A 17,514-nucleotide genomic window follows, 5' to 3' on the forward strand; every position below is an offset into this window, starting at 1 on the left:
GTGAACTTCTCAAGTCAGGACATTTCCCCAGGGCAATGAGGCATGTGTGTTGAAAGGAAACTGACTTGCTAGTAAGTACACACTATGCCAGTTTGCCATGTATTGCCTCTCTGCTGTACATCCTCACTTACTTTCCCTGCTTGTGATAACTGAAGCTGAACCTATTAACATTTCCCTTGTTAGCTGGCACGATATTAAGCTTTGTCAGTAGATAGCGCTGGAGAGAGGTCACTGGAGGAAGGGGCTTCTCTTCCTGGTTCTGGAGCGCCTCCCTTTTTCCTACTCTGGCAAAGCTCTAATGCTTGGCCCACATGTAGAACACCTAGTGACTGTCACCCCCAGAAAACTTCAGTAGCTCCTTGGGGCAGCTCCCCAAAAAGTTTCCCAGCTAAGGTTCTCTTCAGTAACTTCCTGGCAGATTCAATGGCAGGAAGCTTCCCAGTGAGTTTTGTTCACACCCGGCACTTACCAGGGTTGACCTGTTTGACCTTGACCTCAGCACACTTTTATGCCATTCAGTGCCTCAGCCACACGGTCTCCAAAGAGGGGCATCTCTTCTAAGTTTATTCTAGTCTAGATATATTAGAGTTCTCTTTTACCCTCTAAGTAGTAGCCAATCCCCTGTTCCTAGTTAATAATTATTTATATTCTACCTTCCCTGTTGGAATAATTGTGTGGTTTCTGTCTCCTGACTAGGCCCTGACTGATACAACACTTATACACGTGCATTCACCCACATCCCTGCATACTCCCCGCTCCCTCCTCAGTCTGATTTCTCCAGTGAATCCTTGGAGCACCTTGAGTCAACTCTTTCTCTTGGATAGTACTTATGTCAGCCAGGGTTCAGCCAGGAAAACAGAATCCACACTAAGTATTTCAAGCAGGAAAGGACTGAATATGGGGACTTTAGTACCGAAATCCTAGCTTCACCTCTTCCTAGCCGTCTAACTGTGGGCAGGTAACTTCTCTCTGCAACTCAGTTTCCACTTCTCTAAAGATAAAAGTAAGAATGGTACCTAACTCATAGTTTGCTCTGAAAATTAAGTAAAATAATCCAGGAAAAATTCTCAGTGCCTGGTACGTGGTTAGTGCCCAGTAAATGTAAGCTAGTATTACTGTTACTATTATAATCTTCTAAACACTTGAAGACATCTGAGGAAAGTGTTCAAAGCCACAACAGAGTCTGAGGCTGAGGCAGTTAGAAAAGGAAGAGGACATTTTTGCAGTAAGATGTCCAGCTCTGGTTGAAGTAAGACTACCCTGGATTGGAGGTAGGGGGAGGTGGCAAGGATATGACCAAGTGGCTCAAAGATACCTGCCTGTCCTCAACTTGAACAAGCTATACATACTAAACTTTCTTCACCTATGCTGAGCAAAGGTCTCTCCTCCAGACGTCTTTTTACGTTTTTAGTTGAAAACATAGGCCAGATGCAGTGGCTTACACTTATAAATCCCAGCACTTTGGGAGGCTGAGTTGGGAGGATGACTTGCATCCAGGAGTTGGAGACCAGCCTGGGCAACACAGCCAGATCCCATCTCTTGGATCAAAAATCAAAAATTAGCCAGGCATGATGGCATGCGCCTGCAGACGCAGCTACTTGGGAGGCTGAGATTGGATGATTGCTTGGACTGGGAGAGGTCAAAGCTACAGTGAGCCATAATCTCACCACTGCACTCCAGCCTGGGTGACAGAGGGAGACTGTCTCAAAAAAAATTATATATATAAAATATATATGCATATATATGATGCATATAAATTATATATGTGTATATTATGCACATGGTTAAAAAAAGTCAAAGAGTACAAAATGGTATTATAGTTAAGAATCAGTCTCCTTCCCACCCCCAACCCCTCAGCAATCCGACCACAGACAGCCACCATGAAGCAGTTTCTTGTATCTTTTCAGACATATTCTACTATATTTTCATATTTTAATACATATGGGAGAACTGTTCTTGCTTTCCTAGTAAATAACATATCTTGGGGCCGAGCACAGTGGCTTACACCTTAATTCCAGCAGTTTGGAAGGCTGAGGCAGGAGGATCTCTTGAGCCCAGGAGGTCAAGGTGGCAATAAAGCCATGATGGTGCCACTGCACTCCAGCCTAAGTGATGGAGTGAGACCGTCTTGAAAAAAAGAAAAAATCCTGAAGAACAAGGCATTTGCACTGATGAAGCTACTGTATTCTCATTTTTTCTTTCGTCGTCTTCTTTTTAGCATCTGTATGGTATTGATAAGGATGCAGCACTAATTGTTTAACGAGATCCCTTCTGGTGGAAATTTGTTTCCAGTCTTGCTGTTATAAATAATGCTGTAATACACCTCTATGGATATGCTAATTTTTATGAGGCAGAAAATCCTCTCACCTCTTAAGACCTACAGGCCCCAAAGACCATCTTTGTAATCTTGTATAAAGACACAGGAGAAGGAGATGGGAAGCCTGCATTCCAGTCCTGGAATGCTCAACCACTAACATCCTTTACATGCAGACACGCATCACCTCATCTGTCCGAGTGACTCCATTTTCTTGTTTATCAGGCAGCATCACTGTACCTGCTTTAAATGGCCTCACAAGGGCATTCTGAGAATCAAATGAGATAATGTACATGAAAGCCTGGGCGTGCTGTACTAATACACAAGTCTCTCATCTGGTTGTCAAACCTAGAATTGATATACTGCTCTGTGAATGTGCCCATCAATCTTCAACATGGTGCCTGCTATACCCACTGCCCCTTCTGAGGGAAACTAGCCGTCTGCAGCTCCTGCTGATAGACAATCCGAGGCTGCTCTGCACTGTGCCCTATCACCCTGCCCTCTCCATCCTTCGACTTCCCCAGACTGAACTGGGCTGGGCACCTTCCCCATCTGATGATGATCCTCATCATCTGCTGCCTCTACTTTTCCTCTGTGCCCTTCCTCTAGGAGGCAGACCTCCATGAAACTGCATTAATTCATTAAGCAAAGCAATGCAAAGCAACACAGAGTCTAGCATTCCCATTTCCCTGTCTCTAGATACCACTCCTTTAGGGAATTTCCCAGAAGTTGAGAAGACTGGTTGCATGAGCCTTGGGTTGATTTGGCACTGGTGACAGTGTGAAAAGAGCCTCCGCCTCCTCTGCTGAGCTCAGAGAAAGGTTTATAGTAAAGCCATTTGCAGGGGTAAGGGAGACAGGATCACATGGTAGCCCAGCAACAGGCTGCCCTAGAATGAAAAGCTCTGCCCCAGTAGAGATACAGCCAGGTTATTCCGATTCCTGCCCTTGGAAAGGTCTACCAGGAAATCATGAGTGACTCACGTAGGACAAGCAACACGGAAGGCATACAGAGAGGCCATACAGTTGGGGCTATGAAGAGCCATTAGAAGCTGAAGTTATGAGTAAGCTGAAGTCGGGAGGAAGCAGGAACCTTGCCTACAGTGAAGCAGGAGGTTGGAGGTTGGGGGTTGGCAGGGCAGGGGTGAGGAAGGCTGTTGGTGGGAAGTGAGGGGATACGGAGAAGCAGAAACACCGGAATCAGGCAAGTTATACCAATGACAAGGCACATGTGAAGGTGCACCAACTCTGGCTGCTGGTCCCAAAATTGCCCTGAATCCAGCACAGTCCCTGCTAAGCCAGCTCATCCCTCATCCCTGTTGCTGGGCTCCCACGTGTTCTTGTCTCCTTTACCCTTGCATATGGCTTTACTATACAATTCCTTTCTCTGAGCTCAACAGAGGAAGCAGAAACTCTTTTCACACTGTCACCAGTGCCAAACTGACCCAAGGCTCATAAGACCCGTTTCCTCAACTGCTGGGAAGTTCCCTAAAGGACAGGGGTCTAGAGACAGGGAAATGAGAATGCTAGACTGTGTGTTGCTTTGGAATACATTGCTTTGCTTAATGAATTAGTGCACTTTCATGGAGGTCTGCCTCCTAGGGGAAGGGCAGAGAGCAGAAACAGAAGGCAACAGATGATGAGGATCAACTGACACTTTGCTCATGCTGATCCTTTCCTCTCACCCAAATCCCACCCACCCTTCATGTTCCCTCTTCCACCAAACCTTTCTCAGCTACTCCAACCACATCAGCACTGATCTTTTTTTTTTTTTTTTTTTTTTTAGTCAGTCCGACTCTGTCACCCAGGCTGAACTGCAGTGGCAAGATCACGGCTCACTTAAGTGGGCTCAAGTGATCCTCGCACCTCTGCCTTTCAAGTAGCTAGGACCCTAGATACATGCTACCATTCCCAGCTAATTTTGTGTGTGCGTGTGTGCGCGCGTGTGGTAGAGATGGATTCCCACTGCTGCCCAGGCTGGTCTTGAACTCCTGGGCTCAAGTGATCTTCTAGACTCAGCCTCACAAAGTACTGGGATTACAGGCATGAGACCCTGACCCCTGACCTCTTAACTCCTATGGTACATTGCCCGATTGGCCCCAATTCTTCATCCCCTATATCCAGACCCTTTGTCTTTCTTTATGGTTCCTCCCACTAACTGGGCAGAGTACATTTCACCATCCTTTGACTTTGAGTTTGTCCATACAACTGGCTTTCTCCAATAACATAAGATGGAAGTGATGGTGTGCCAGCTCCAAGGCCTCTTGTACTTCTTCCATCCCCGAGCGAAGGGTATGCCCAGGCTACCCCACTATTCCCAAGAGGAAGATAAGAGATACATGAAACAAAGCTGCCTTGGCCAAGCTCCCCCAGTTGAATCCAGCCTAAATCAGCCCACCTTTAAATGTCTGAGCTAAGGAAATGTTTATTGTTGTAGGCCACTGACCATTTAGAGTTGTTTGATCTATAGCTGACAACTACCCATAGTACTTATTGTGCATTTCCATACTTGGTGATTTAACAGCAGTAGATTATTTGTACATATGTCATTGTGTCTTTGAGCAGATCTCTCCTGGTTAAGATTGCCAGGTTTCACAAATAAAGATACAGGATGCCCAGTTAAATTTGAATTTCAGACAAATAATTTTTTAGTAGAAATGTGTCCTGTGCAATTTTTAGAACATATTTATACTAAAAATTATTTATCTAAAATTCAAATTTAACTGGGAATCCTGTATTTATCTGGTAATCCTACTCCCAGGAGTGCTTGAGACAGTATAGATATCTTACACAACAGCTGTGAGATCATTTACATGGTCACCACCATAATGTTGGGAGGGGAAAGCCATGGTTCAGTTAAAGATTTGCAAAGACAGAAAGTGAACCTTGAGCATGCTCCTCTCCCCAGTGGCAAATCTACTCTGCATAATAATGGCGATCATGGTTATCTTTTGCCTAGTCCCTGTATGGGCAGTGCGTGGGCTAAACACCCTATCTAATTTTTATTATACTTTAAGTTCTAGGGTACATGCGCACAACATGCAGGTTTGTTACATATGTATACATGTGCCATGTTGGTGTGCTGTACCCAATAACTCGTCATTTACATTAGGTATATCTCCTAATGATATCCATCCCCCCTCCCCCGACCCCACGACAGGCCCCAGTGTGTGATGTTCCCCACTCTGAGTCCAAGTGTTCTCATTGTTCAATTCCCACCTATGAGTGAGAACATGCAGTGTTTGGTTTTCTGTTCTTGTGATAGTTTGCTACACTGGTTATTGTATTTAGCCACTCATCCAATCCTTTTTCAAGGTTTTTAGCTTGTGATGGGTTCGAACATCTTCCTTTAGCTTGGAGAAGTTTGATCATCTGAATCCTTCTTCTCTCAACACGTCAAAGTCATTCTCCATCCAGCTTTGTTCCATTGCTGGCGAGGGGCTGCATTCCTTTGGAGACGACGTGCTCTGATTTTTAGAATTTTCAGCTTTTCTGCTCTGGTTTCTCCCCATCTTTGTGGTTTTATCTACCTTTGGTCTTTGATGATGGTGACGTACAGATGGGGTTTTGGTGTGGATGTCCTTCCTGTTTGTTAGTTTTCCTTCTAACAGTCAGGACCCTCAGCTGCAGGTCTGTTGGAGTTTGCTGGAGGTTCACTCCAGCCCGATCCTTCCTCTGGAAGCTTAGTCTCAGAGGAGCACCCGGCGTATGAGGTGTCAGTCGGCCCCTACTGGGAGGTACCTCCCAGTTGCACTACTCAGGAGTCAGGGACCCAGTTGAGGAGGCAATCTGTCCATTCTCAGATCTCAAACTCCACGCTGGTAGAACCACTACTCTCTTCAAAGCTGTCAGACAGGGACGTTTAAGTCTGCAGAAGTTTCTGCTGCCTTTTGTTCAGCTATGCCCTGCCCCCAGATGTGGAGTCTACAGAGGCAGGCAGGCCTCCTTGAGCTGCAGTGGGCTCCACCCAATTTGAGCTTCCTAGCTGCTTTGTTTACCTACTCAAGCCTTAGCAATGGCGGACACCCCTTCCCCAGCCTCGCTGCCACCTTGCAATTCGATCTCAGACTGCTGTGCTAGCAGTGAGCAAGGCTCCGTGGGTGCAGGATATAATCTCCTGGTGTGCCATTTGCTAAGACCATTGGAAAAGCGCAGTATTAGGGTGGGAATGTTCCGATTTTCCAGGTACCGTCTGTCACAGCTTCCTTTGGCTAGGAAAGGGAATTCCCCAACCCCTTGCACTTCCCGGGTGAGGTGATGCCCCGCCCTGCTTCGGCTCACGCCCCGTGGGCTGTACCCACTGTCTGACAAGCCCCAGTGAGATGAACCCAGTACCTCAGCTGGAAATGCAGAAATCACCTGTCTTCTGCATCACTCACGCTGGGAGCTGTAGACTGGAGCTGTTCCTATTTGGCCATCTTGGAACCCCCCGCCTCCTACCCTATGTAATTTTCACATCGGTGCTGCAACCTAGGGAAGTGGCTAAATCTTTTTAGCCATTTACAAATGACTACACTTTCCCTTGGTCACACAGCTGGAGAAAGTAGCAGAGCCGGAATTCAAATGCAGCCCTTTATCTTTCCATATTGCAATCCTGCTTTCAGCTACCAACGATGTTTTGCTGCTGTTTTCACAAAATGGAAGATGACAAAATATATTCCCCAGCCCTCCATTCTACCCACGTGGGAGCATGAATGACAGGTTGTATTAGTGTCCTAGGTTTGCTGTAACAAAGAACCACAGACTGGTTGGTATAAGTGACAGAAATTTATTTTCTCACAATCTTGGAGACTCAACATCAGAGATCAAGGTGCCAGCAGGGTTGGTTCCTTCTGAGCACTGGTAGAGAATGATCTGTTCCAGGTCCGTGATGGTTAATTTTATGTGTCGACGTCACTGAGCCATTGGATGGCCAGATCTTTGATTAAATGTTATTTCTGGGTGTTTCTGGAAGAGATTAACATTTGAATTGGTGGACTGAGTAAAGCAGTCTGCTAAAGCAGTCTGCCCTCCTCAGTGTGGGTGGGCATCATCCAATCCACGGAGGGCCTAAACAGAATAAGGCAGACTGCTGTTAAATTGGTGCTCTCAATTCAATTGCCTGACTACATGAGGTGATTCGTCAGTCTCCTCCTGCCCTTGGACTGGGACTTCCACCATCAATGCTCCTGATTCTCAGGCCTTTGCACTCACTGGAATTTATACCACCCGCTTTCTGGGGGCACCAGCTTGCAGATGGGAGATCATAAAACTCCTCAGCCTCCATAATTGCATGAGCCAATTCTGTGTAACAAATGTCATTTTGTGTTCTGTTTCTTTGAAGAACCCTAATACAATGCGTCTCTCCTTGGTTTGTAGATGGCCATTTTCTCCCTTGTCTTCACATCATCATCTTCTTACAGGGACACCAGTCATACTGGATTAGGATCCCATCCTAATGATCTCAATTTCACTTAATCACCTCTATAAAGACCCTGTCTCCAAATAAGGTCACATTCTGAGGTACTGGGGGCTGGGAGTTAGGACTTCAACATAGGAATTTTGGGAAAAGAGGGGGACCTGGTTTAGCCCATAACAGGGTTTGTGGAGCTGAGACTTATCCCAACACAATCTTCATTTTAAAAAGGAACCCAAGGGAACAGATTTCAAATGGTGGAATTCTGAGTTTCACAAGGTGGAACTCTAGTTTTTAAAGCAATCCTTATGGGCAGGAAAGGCCCATCTTGCAGTTCTTAATGTTAGCATGTTAGCACCTCAAAAGTGTCACACCCTCCACCAAAGGGGCCCTAGCAACTTGTAGAATGTAGGTTATTATGAGGACACGGGATTGTGATGGTGGCCAGGCTGTGGAATCTGGTGAGGCCAAATGTCAGCACCTCAAATGATGTCTTGTGACCCCACCTGGCAGCGTTCTGGTTTTCTGGATGGCAGCAGAGGACAGGGAGATGATGGAAGCCCGGGGTGCGGGAGAAAGTTGCCCAACCTTCCCCAAGATGGTGCCTGGTGACTCCAAGTCTGAAGGGAAGCCAAGGGCTTGTCTGGTAAGGGGGCTGCTGTGTCTCACTGACCCCGCCTATTCCGTCAGGGGGAGCAAGAATACTGTAGGAACACATGATAGGAGCTGAGTACTTTGAGGTTCCAGACAGCTGCCAAGAACATCAGGTGACAGGTACCCCACCCCTGTAACTGGCACCCAGCTGTCACCAGGGACTAGGTAGCCCTCCATAAGATTGTGAAGTCACATGAAGATGGCTTTGGTCTCCTCCATCTACCTCCCCACTTGGGGCCCTCCCCTTGCTGGGTGGATAGGACCTGGCTCCCCACCATAGCCCTCTTCCTGGTCCCCAAATATTTAGGTTCTCTCAACTCAGACTCTAGGTTTCTTTCTCCCTCTGACTGATCTCAAAGTCAGGTAGAGTTGAGGATGGGCCCGGAAGTTGCCTCTTTGGTGATCTGAAAAATAAATGGACATCCATCTACTCAACTCCCAGTGCCTCCACTTGCAACTTTAGGGCACCATTACTTGGTGCTAGTTTGTCCTCTCCTTCTTGACCCTCAGGTCCTGACAACTCCGGGTAAGAGCACTTCTAATAAGAATTCAGCCTAGATCTTTTCAATTCCTGGGGCTGCGGGAGTTCCATGGGGTCGGGGACAGCCCCATCCTGACTCCTCATAGTACCTCCCCTCCCTGCTTCCCCTGCCCCAGGAGGCAGAGTCCCAGAAGCCAGACTCCTCCTATGACTACTTGGAAGAGATGGAAGCTTGTGAGGACGGCGGCTGCCAAGGGCCGCTTAAATCGCTGTCCCCCAAGTCCTGCCCTGCCACCAAAGGCCAGGCAGGCGACGGACCCAAACCCGCAGAGCTGCCCCCGGCCCCTGGGACTGAGCGCAATCCCGAGATGGAGCTGGAGAAGGTGCGCATGGAGTTTGAGCTCACACGGCTCAAGTACCTGCATGAGGAGAACGAGCGGCAGCGGCAGCACGAGGTGGTGATGGGGCAGCTGCAGAGGGAGCGGCAGCACGAGGTGGTGATGGAGCAGCTGCAGCAAGAGGCAGCACCCCGCCTGGTGGGTGACAAGGAATGGGGCCCTGGGAGGAGGGAGGCCTGGAGCTGCGGTCCCGTGGGGCCTAGAGCAGGCGCCCACCTTCCCTGGTTTGCACGGCATCCCACCCTGCAGATCCTGGATCTCGGCTGAAAGGGGCTGAGCATCCACATGGGCGGTCTCCAGCCCTCTCTGTCTTGGCTCACTTCCAGAGATGGCGGCTCACTGACTTAAAGCTCACTACTCTACCTGGCCAGCTCTGTTAAACAGAGCGTCCACGGGAAGCTGAGATGTGATTCTCTAAGGAGAGCTGAGGCTGGGAGGGGCCCCAGAACCACATCGCCCACCCAACAGCATTTTTGGTAGCTTCAAGGAAAAGTCTTCAACGTTTCCTCCCTCTTCTACCGCTCACAAGTCCTCTCTGCATCTCTTAAAATTTGGTGCCTGGAGGCTAGATCTAGAATCCCCACTGCAGCCTAGCCAGTGGATTTTGACAGAACCATCACCTCCCCGATCAGGGCTGTTTATTCTGTTGGATCATACTGCCTTGTAGTCAACTGAAACAGCCATCTTTTCACAAGAAGTACACCACTCTTCCCTAATCTGTATTAAAGGGGGATAAGAATGCCCGACTTGAGATTAAATGGGACGTGAAGAGCTTAGCACAGTGGTTAGGCTATCTTAAGCATTCAATAGTGGAAGATGTTTAAAGCAGTGTTTCCTGGGCTTTAAAGTCAGAAAGTCCTGGGTTAAAATACCAGGTATAAACTCCCTGACATTGGGCAAATTACTGATTTCTTTTAGCTTTGGCTTGCTCATCCATGAAGTAGTACCTACTTCATAGGGTTGTTGTGAGGATTCAGTAAGAGAACACATGCAAGGCACTTTGCAATTAGCCCAGCACATTAAGTAAGCACTCAATAAATGTTAGCTATTACCATTTTTATGTACTCATGCAATTCACTTCTTGACCCAAATGCAACAACATACATTTATCATTTTTCAGTTTTATTGGGATGTGAGGTATTAGCTGTGCTTCCCAGCTCTGAGTCATCCTCAGTTCTGAGAACGTGCCTTCTGCCTTTATCCAAGTCAGTCACTGCTGTAATTGTTGAGGAGGATATGACCTAAAGTAAATACCACTAAATGTCTCTCTATAGGTTGGCAATGTCTCATCAATCATCACCCTTGAGTTACATTTTATCCTGCTAACATTTCTCCACCTTATCCAAAAAATGGAGACGCACTGTCAAATGGTTTCCCAAAATTAAGATATTATATCACCTATAGCATTTCCCCAATTGACTAGTCCCGTTTTTGTTTTTTTAAGAAGTAAGGTTGGTTTTGCATCATTTGTTCTCAATGAACACATGCTGGCTTCCTAAACAATGATCTTTTTTTCTGTTCACAAAATACCTGCTTCATTATACGTGAAATGATTTCACTGAACTCAGTCAAGCTTACCGAAGTGGGATTTCCAGAATCTTCCCCTGCCCCCACCCCCTTTTTGAAAAGTCTAGAAAATATTTGCCTATTGCTTGGACTTTAGCGCACTTCCTAATATTCTTGAATTCTAAGTTCCATTTCCAAACTTGTGACTTTTCTCAGTAGCCTGGGATAAAATCTGTCACAAAGTGGAGCCTGAAACTATTTAAAGCAGATATGATATTGTAACTATGCCTTTGGCCTGTGTCTCCTTCCAACCATATTTATTTTCCCCCCTTTTTAGTTTGAAAATCTTTCTCCTCCCGGGATGAGATGAAAATCTTTGGTATATAGTCCTATCTCTATCTCTCTTCTGCTCAAAAAATAGAACATTGAAAGTATTTTGAAAAGTCTAAAGGGTTTCACAAGCACATTTTTTTAATGAAAGTCATAATGATCACCTATCAGCATTTCAGACTGAAACACGCGCAGACTGCAGAGAGCAGTGGCAAAGTCCAGGGATCCAGAGCCATACTGAGCCTGCAGAGAACCGTTGGGTCAGGCCCGCCCTCCACTCCCATTAGAACACTGGATTGCTTTCTCTGGTCTCCAACTTTCCTAGCTATTGATTTTAGAGGCAGCATCACCAGAGTCATTTTCTGTCCCCTCAGTTTGGTCTAGTTGCCCTCACATTTTATGTAGCTGTTTCAATAGTAATGTGTCCTCATCCCCCAGCCTTTGGCAATAGTTTACAAAAGTGTTTACTTTTTGTGCATTTACTAAAAATTGGAGAGTTGACTTGATGTTGAAGCTTCCCCTCTTCTCTTTTTCTGGGAGGGTAAATAGATGGACAGACAGAGTTTATTGAATTAAAAATACCTCTTTGAGTGTGTTTCTAGCTAGTTTAGGGCATCTCGCTCCCTGCCACCTGGTGCTTTCCAAAAAATATGGCATGATTTTTACAAATATTTTTTAAAATAATGCATGGGTTATGCCCTCTTAACTATGGATCAACATAGTATCAGCTTTTGCCTTACTTATACATTGACGCTTTCTACAGTTAAAATGAAGACTGTTGGGCCCCAATTATATAGATTCAAGAAAAGAGCAACCCGCAGGCAGAATTAGCCAGACAACTCAAGCTGCTTTCCCCCAGCCCAAATATTCTGAGGGTTTAGGGAGACCCCATCACCAATCTCTCAGCACCTGCCTCCAGGAAAGACCAAACTCTGGACTGAATGACCATGGACTGACGCACGTGATATGTGTCAGGACCCAGGGAGTCGGAAACGGTCATTTATATGCAACGGACACTGTGTTATTGGGCCACTGTCCAGGAAACTAGGTTGAATGTCAGGGCACTGTGAGAGAACACTCCCAAGACCCAAGATCCAGATGTGAGGCTCTTGGAGTCAGAGAGAGAAGGCCCACGTGTGTGGCTCCAATGGGCAGTACAGACCATAAAGAGAAAGGAAGGTGGTGGCCTGGTGCCCCAGTCAGGAGGGATAAGGGCAGCTCAAAAAGTGAAAAATGATGAGTTCCTTCTGTGTGCTAGTTGCCTGACTAGGAATGTTTCATTATCTCAGTTTTCCTCCTGTGATCTTTTATTTATTTATTTTTTAGAAATAGGATCTTGCTGTCTCACCTAGGCTGAAGTTAGTGGCATGAGCTTAGCTCACTATAACCCTGAACTCTTGGGCTCAAGTGATCCTTCCACCTCAGCCTCCCAATAGCTGGGACTATAGGCACACATCACCACATTTGGCTAATTTTTAAATTTTTTTATAGAGACAGGGGTCTCACTACATTGCCCAGGCTGGTCTCAAACTCCTGGCTTCAAGCAATCCTCCCACCTTGGCCTCCCCAAGTACTGGGATTATAGGTATGAGCCACCTTGCCCAGCCCTCATGATTTTGGAAATAGGCACTATTACCCCTTCCTTAGGTGAAGATGATGACCTGAGGTCACATACAGGCAGGGACAGAGCAGGACTGAACCTAGATCTGCCTGGCACCAACAGTGGCATCACCATCTCCACCGTCTTCTCTCCCCCACAGTTTTCAGGAGGCCTCCAGAACCTCCTGCTGCCCCAGAACCAGTTTGCCATGTTCCTGTACTGCTTCATCTTCATTCATATCATCTATGTCACCAAGGAGATGGTCTTCTTTCTCTTCGCCAAGCACTACCTGTTCTGCATCGCGGCCATTTTGCTTTGTTTGATTAAAACTTTCTGGTCATACTTCCAAGTGCTTTTGCTCTCTCCATCACTGGGAACCCTCGCCCCTGCCATGCTAGAGTGTTATCAGTGCATGATCCCAGCCTCCCGGGCACCGCATTTGTTCACTTTGTGCCCTATTCAGTCAGAATCCACTCTTAGGAAGAGCCCTGCTGTCAGTCATTTACACCCGAGAGTGAAGAAACATGTTCCTGCCCCCTTATACAGAGCCTGAGTTCTCACCGTGGACACGATGCTTTATCCCAAGAGGAAGATATCAGATGTTAGCAGGTCAGGGAGGTATCTGCAGGGAAGGAGTGTTTAGAACACCTTTCCAGAACCCTAGAAGTACATCATGACCAAGCTGGCTTGGGTTTCAGCACATCTGCTCGTGTTCATAGACCTCTGAGGGGTGGGAAGCCTGTGATCGGCTTGGGAGCGGCCCCCGCCCCCATCTTCTGCAAAGATGTCCATGTCCTAATCCCCATGAATAGTTCATATGGCAAAAAGAGGCTGAGATGTGATTGCGTTAAGGACCTTGCAGTGGGGAAATGATCCCAGATTATCCAGGTCGGCCCGTGGTAGTCACAAGGGCCCTTGTAAAAGGGAGGCAGGAGGGTGTGAGTCAGAAAGGAGACATGACCGTGGAAGCAGGGGCCGGAATGACTCGGGGCTGTGGGTCAGGAAATGTGGGAAGCCTCTAGAAACCAGAAAAGGCAATAGAAGGATTCTCTGCTAGAGCCTCTGGAGGGAGCCCAGCCCTGCCACCCCATGTTAGGCTCCTGACCTCCAGAACTGTAAGAGAGTAAGTCTGTGTTATTTTAAGTCATTAAGTTTGTAGCAGTTTGTTACAGCAGCCACAGGAAACTAATACAGGAGCCAAGACTCCCAAGCTCCCTCCAGCTGTGCCAACATGGCAGGATACCATCACCAGGCCACTGGCCAGGCCTCATTTAGCACTGGGCCTGAGCAGACTTGTACACAGCTGGCCTTCAGACAGCATATGGTTAAAAAGGAGAGGCAGTGAAGCTCCAGGGAGCCCGGCACAGGCCTAGCTGAACCTGGTGGACAAGGAGTATCCCTATCACTGAGCTATGTGTCCCCTGGATGAGGCATGTGGCAAAATAAGGGCATACTCCTAGGGGACATAAGGAAGGAGGAATTAAATGCCTGATTAGACCCAGAGGACGTCATTAATTCTACTCTATTGGAAAGCTGGACATAAGGAAAAAAAAAAAAGTTGGCACACACCCCTACCCCTGTACCCACCTACTAATCCAAGCACACAGACTCACAAAAATGCAGAAAAGCTAACCAAGGAACAAATACACTGATACAGAGATACAAAACAAGCATACAGTTGTCCACAGTAGAGAGGTTCACAGCCCCTCAAACAGACAACCACCCGAAGGAATAGACTCTGAACACCAGAGGGCTCACGGTCAGGCACAAAGTGAAGCTGCCCCACATGTCCGCAACAAAGAAAAGGGGTTCAACTCCCCCAGTCACCAGCCTCTCAGCCCTTCAACACACAAACACTCCTTGCAGACTGTCAGCTGCTCTGAGCCCAGCAGCCCAGCCACGATGGCTGGCTGTGCCACAGGATACTTTAGTGATAATGTGGCAAACTGACAAGGCCGGACACAGCTGTGCAATTAATCAAGTCTTTATTGACCCCTTCTCTCCTCTGGCATAGGGCTCTGCCTTCAGAGGGACAAGAGAATAAGTTTCTGTCTCATTGGCTCTTGAGCGACTCTCAGTAAAATCACGTGAAAAAATGCCTTGGGACTTCAGTGTCAGTACACATTATCATGCCGTTTAAGTCCATGGTGACTTCTCATTTCCCACCCGGCGCCATATATCCATCCCCATTGACAGCTGCATGTGACAGGCACTTAATTTGGAAGTGACAGAAGTGTCATTTCTCATTAAACTTTCAAGGATGGGCCATTGTGGTGTGGGTCACTTCTTCCGATTTTATTTGATCTGGGTTTCTGCCCCATGGGGTTGAGGTGAGAGAGATGGAGATAAGGATAGCAAAAAGTTTAAGGTCCACCTGTTTACCTTCTTAGAGCAGACAGAACTGGGCATTTATAAAACACACACACACGCACAAACCAAAAAAACACAAGTGCTATAAGGTCATTTAATCCATCCATCTGTTGCCAGGTAAAACTAGACTTAAATACATTCAATTTTCTTAATCTTCAGAGAAAGTAAACTCCCCTGAGCAGTTAAGTGAGCATCTCATCCCACCTCTTTAGCCACAGGCATGAAATCTACTCTTCCCTATTGTGTTTGAATACTGAAGCCACTAGCCTTAGATCTGCCCTCTAGGAAAATGAGAACTACTCATGGTCACTCCCCAAACTTAAAACAGATCTTCTGGTTCAAATGCAAAGCAGAAAATCAGAAGAGAGAGGGTGGCAAAGGATAGGAAAAAGGCCCAGCTAAGCAGTTACCAGCCGGGTAACAAGCCAATGTACAAGCGCCTCTTCAGCACCAATGCGAACACGTCTTGCGCCCTAAGTCCCTAAGGAGGCTATCATCACCAAAACCCTGTAGGTAGAAATGTATATCATCTCCGCTTCACAGCCAAGGATACCGAGGTTCAGAGAGGTTAGACTTAACCGAGATCATCCCAGGGCACATGTTCTTTCTAGGTTACCCTGCTCCCAAGATCCTGCCTTGGGAGGATCTCACAACCTTGCTGGGGAGATGAGTTTAACACACGTGACTATGTAAAGCAGCTATCAGTATACAGACCTCAGCTATAAATGAGGTCATAGAGGAGCTCCCTGGAGCCCAGGGTGATAGAGGAAGTCTTCTTGAAAGACGAGCTCGTAAGGCTAGGTAAGTCCGAACAGGTGGAAATCAGGTGGGATGCCTCACACAACTGAAGATGAGGCTGGGAGTGTGTAACGTGTATCCAGGAGAGAAGGGTCACACTTGCTCCAGGGAATGGTGTGAAAGGTAACAGGCCTGGAAAATTGGTTTGGGGCTAAGTTTTAGAGAGCCTTGAACATTGGTCTGAGGAATATAAACTTAATCCCTTGGGAAATAGGGAATACACTAAAGATTATAGAGTGGAATAGTAATTCAAAACAGATAAATAAAAGCCTTTCTCCTGTTCCTTTAATTCCTGGGGACCACCTTCTTGCCTGGACCTTCCCATTTCCAGACCAGAAACTTTCTGAGGTCCTGAGTTTGAGGATTACATTCAGCTGTAAAATAAATCCAGCCACAATGGCTTCACCAAATAGAGGTTTATGTTGCTCACATACCAGGAAGTCCCAGGTAGGCCGTCCACGGCTGGTGAAACTGCTCTCGAAGTCACAGAGTACCCAGGTGGCGCCTTCCTCCACCACCACAGGGCTCTTATCCTCAGCCCATGGCGTCCAGCCTCGTAGTGTCAAGTTGGCCGAAGCAGCTCCAGGTACCGGGTCCACTACTCCAGGTCAGAAAAGGAGCTGCCTTTTAAAAGCTTCCGAGGAAGCCCCACCCAGAGATTTCTGCTTACATGCCATTGGCCAAACTAAGGTCACGTGGCTGCACCTAGCTGTAGGGTGTCTGAGGTAGTAAGTTTTTTGCGTGGACACTCTTGCAGCCTCAAACAAAATTAGAATTCTGATAGTATGAGTGGAGGGGGGAGACACTGAATTAAGCAAATAACTGGTGTATCATCCCTAATTCCTTAGGCCCAGCTCCCACTCCCTTCCTGAGCTGCTGAGCCAGAAAGCCTTGGTTGGGTTGAAACCATCGGGTGGAGCACAGCCGTAGCCAATCTGGGCCTGGCCACTGCTGCACTCGGCTTTAAGGAAGAGTACTGCATACCACAACAGGGAGGTCATGGGTTTCCCTGGCCACACACCTGGAGCCACTCTGCCTTCATCTTCCTGACCGCTGCCTGAGGCCCCATGACCTGACACAACCAGGGCAGCAGACTGGGAAGGGCACTCCTCTCTGTGCCGGGTGCCCTCAGCAAAGCTGCAAGGGGAGGCAAGTTGGACTCCAGAGCCCTTCCCCTTCCTGATCCCAGATCCCACAGAACAGAGCCTGGAGCCAGTCAGGGGACTATGGTCAGCCCACGGACACTAAGCTGCTAAAGTCTATGTATAAGAGATTGCACTCATTGCAAAGGACCACTAAGCTTCAGCCTAAATAATGAAGCACTAATAGTAAAGTTTCAAGCAGGCTTAGGGAGAAAAAGATGGGCGAATCTTTCCTGCTCCCTAAATGGAATATTGTAGGTTGCCACCCTGAGCCCAAGGACTACAGTTGGAGAGACTCAGGTTGGAGGGTTAAAGCTTGATTCCAAAGGCCACTTTCCTGCCATATATATTTCTAGTCACAAGTTAGCAGATGACTGTAAGCAAGTCAGTTAAGTTTTCTAGACTTCATTTGGGTGACCTCTAAATTATTTAGACTCTAACTCAGAAAAAAGAAGGACCAAAGTCTAGAGATTGTTTGAGAAATTCTGATTTAATTGATCTGAGATGGCATCCAGAGGTGATTTGTC

At 47.1% G+C, this 17,514-nt stretch overlaps 1 protein-coding gene across 1 annotated transcript; it reads left to right on the top strand.

The window, feature by feature from the left end:
• The first annotated feature begins 8,222 nt into the window (after positions 1-8,222).
• Positions 8,223-16,775, top strand: TMEM247 (transmembrane protein 247). Its single transcript, XM_025353522.1, has 4 exons — positions 8,223-8,354; positions 9,020-9,379; positions 12,838-13,013; positions 16,694-16,775. Exons 1-4 carry the CDS (start codon positions 8,238-8,240, stop codon positions 16,773-16,775), a joined length of 735 nt encoding a protein of 244 aa, XP_025209307.1. The 5' UTR covers positions 8,223-8,237.
• The last annotated feature ends 739 nt before the right edge of the window (positions 16,776-17,514 follow it).

This window comes from Theropithecus gelada, chromosome 13 (assembly GCF_003255815.1).
Source record: "Theropithecus gelada isolate Dixy chromosome 13, Tgel_1.0, whole genome shotgun sequence".
Classification (NCBI taxonomy): Eukaryota; Metazoa; Chordata; class Mammalia; order Primates; family Cercopithecidae; genus Theropithecus; species Theropithecus gelada.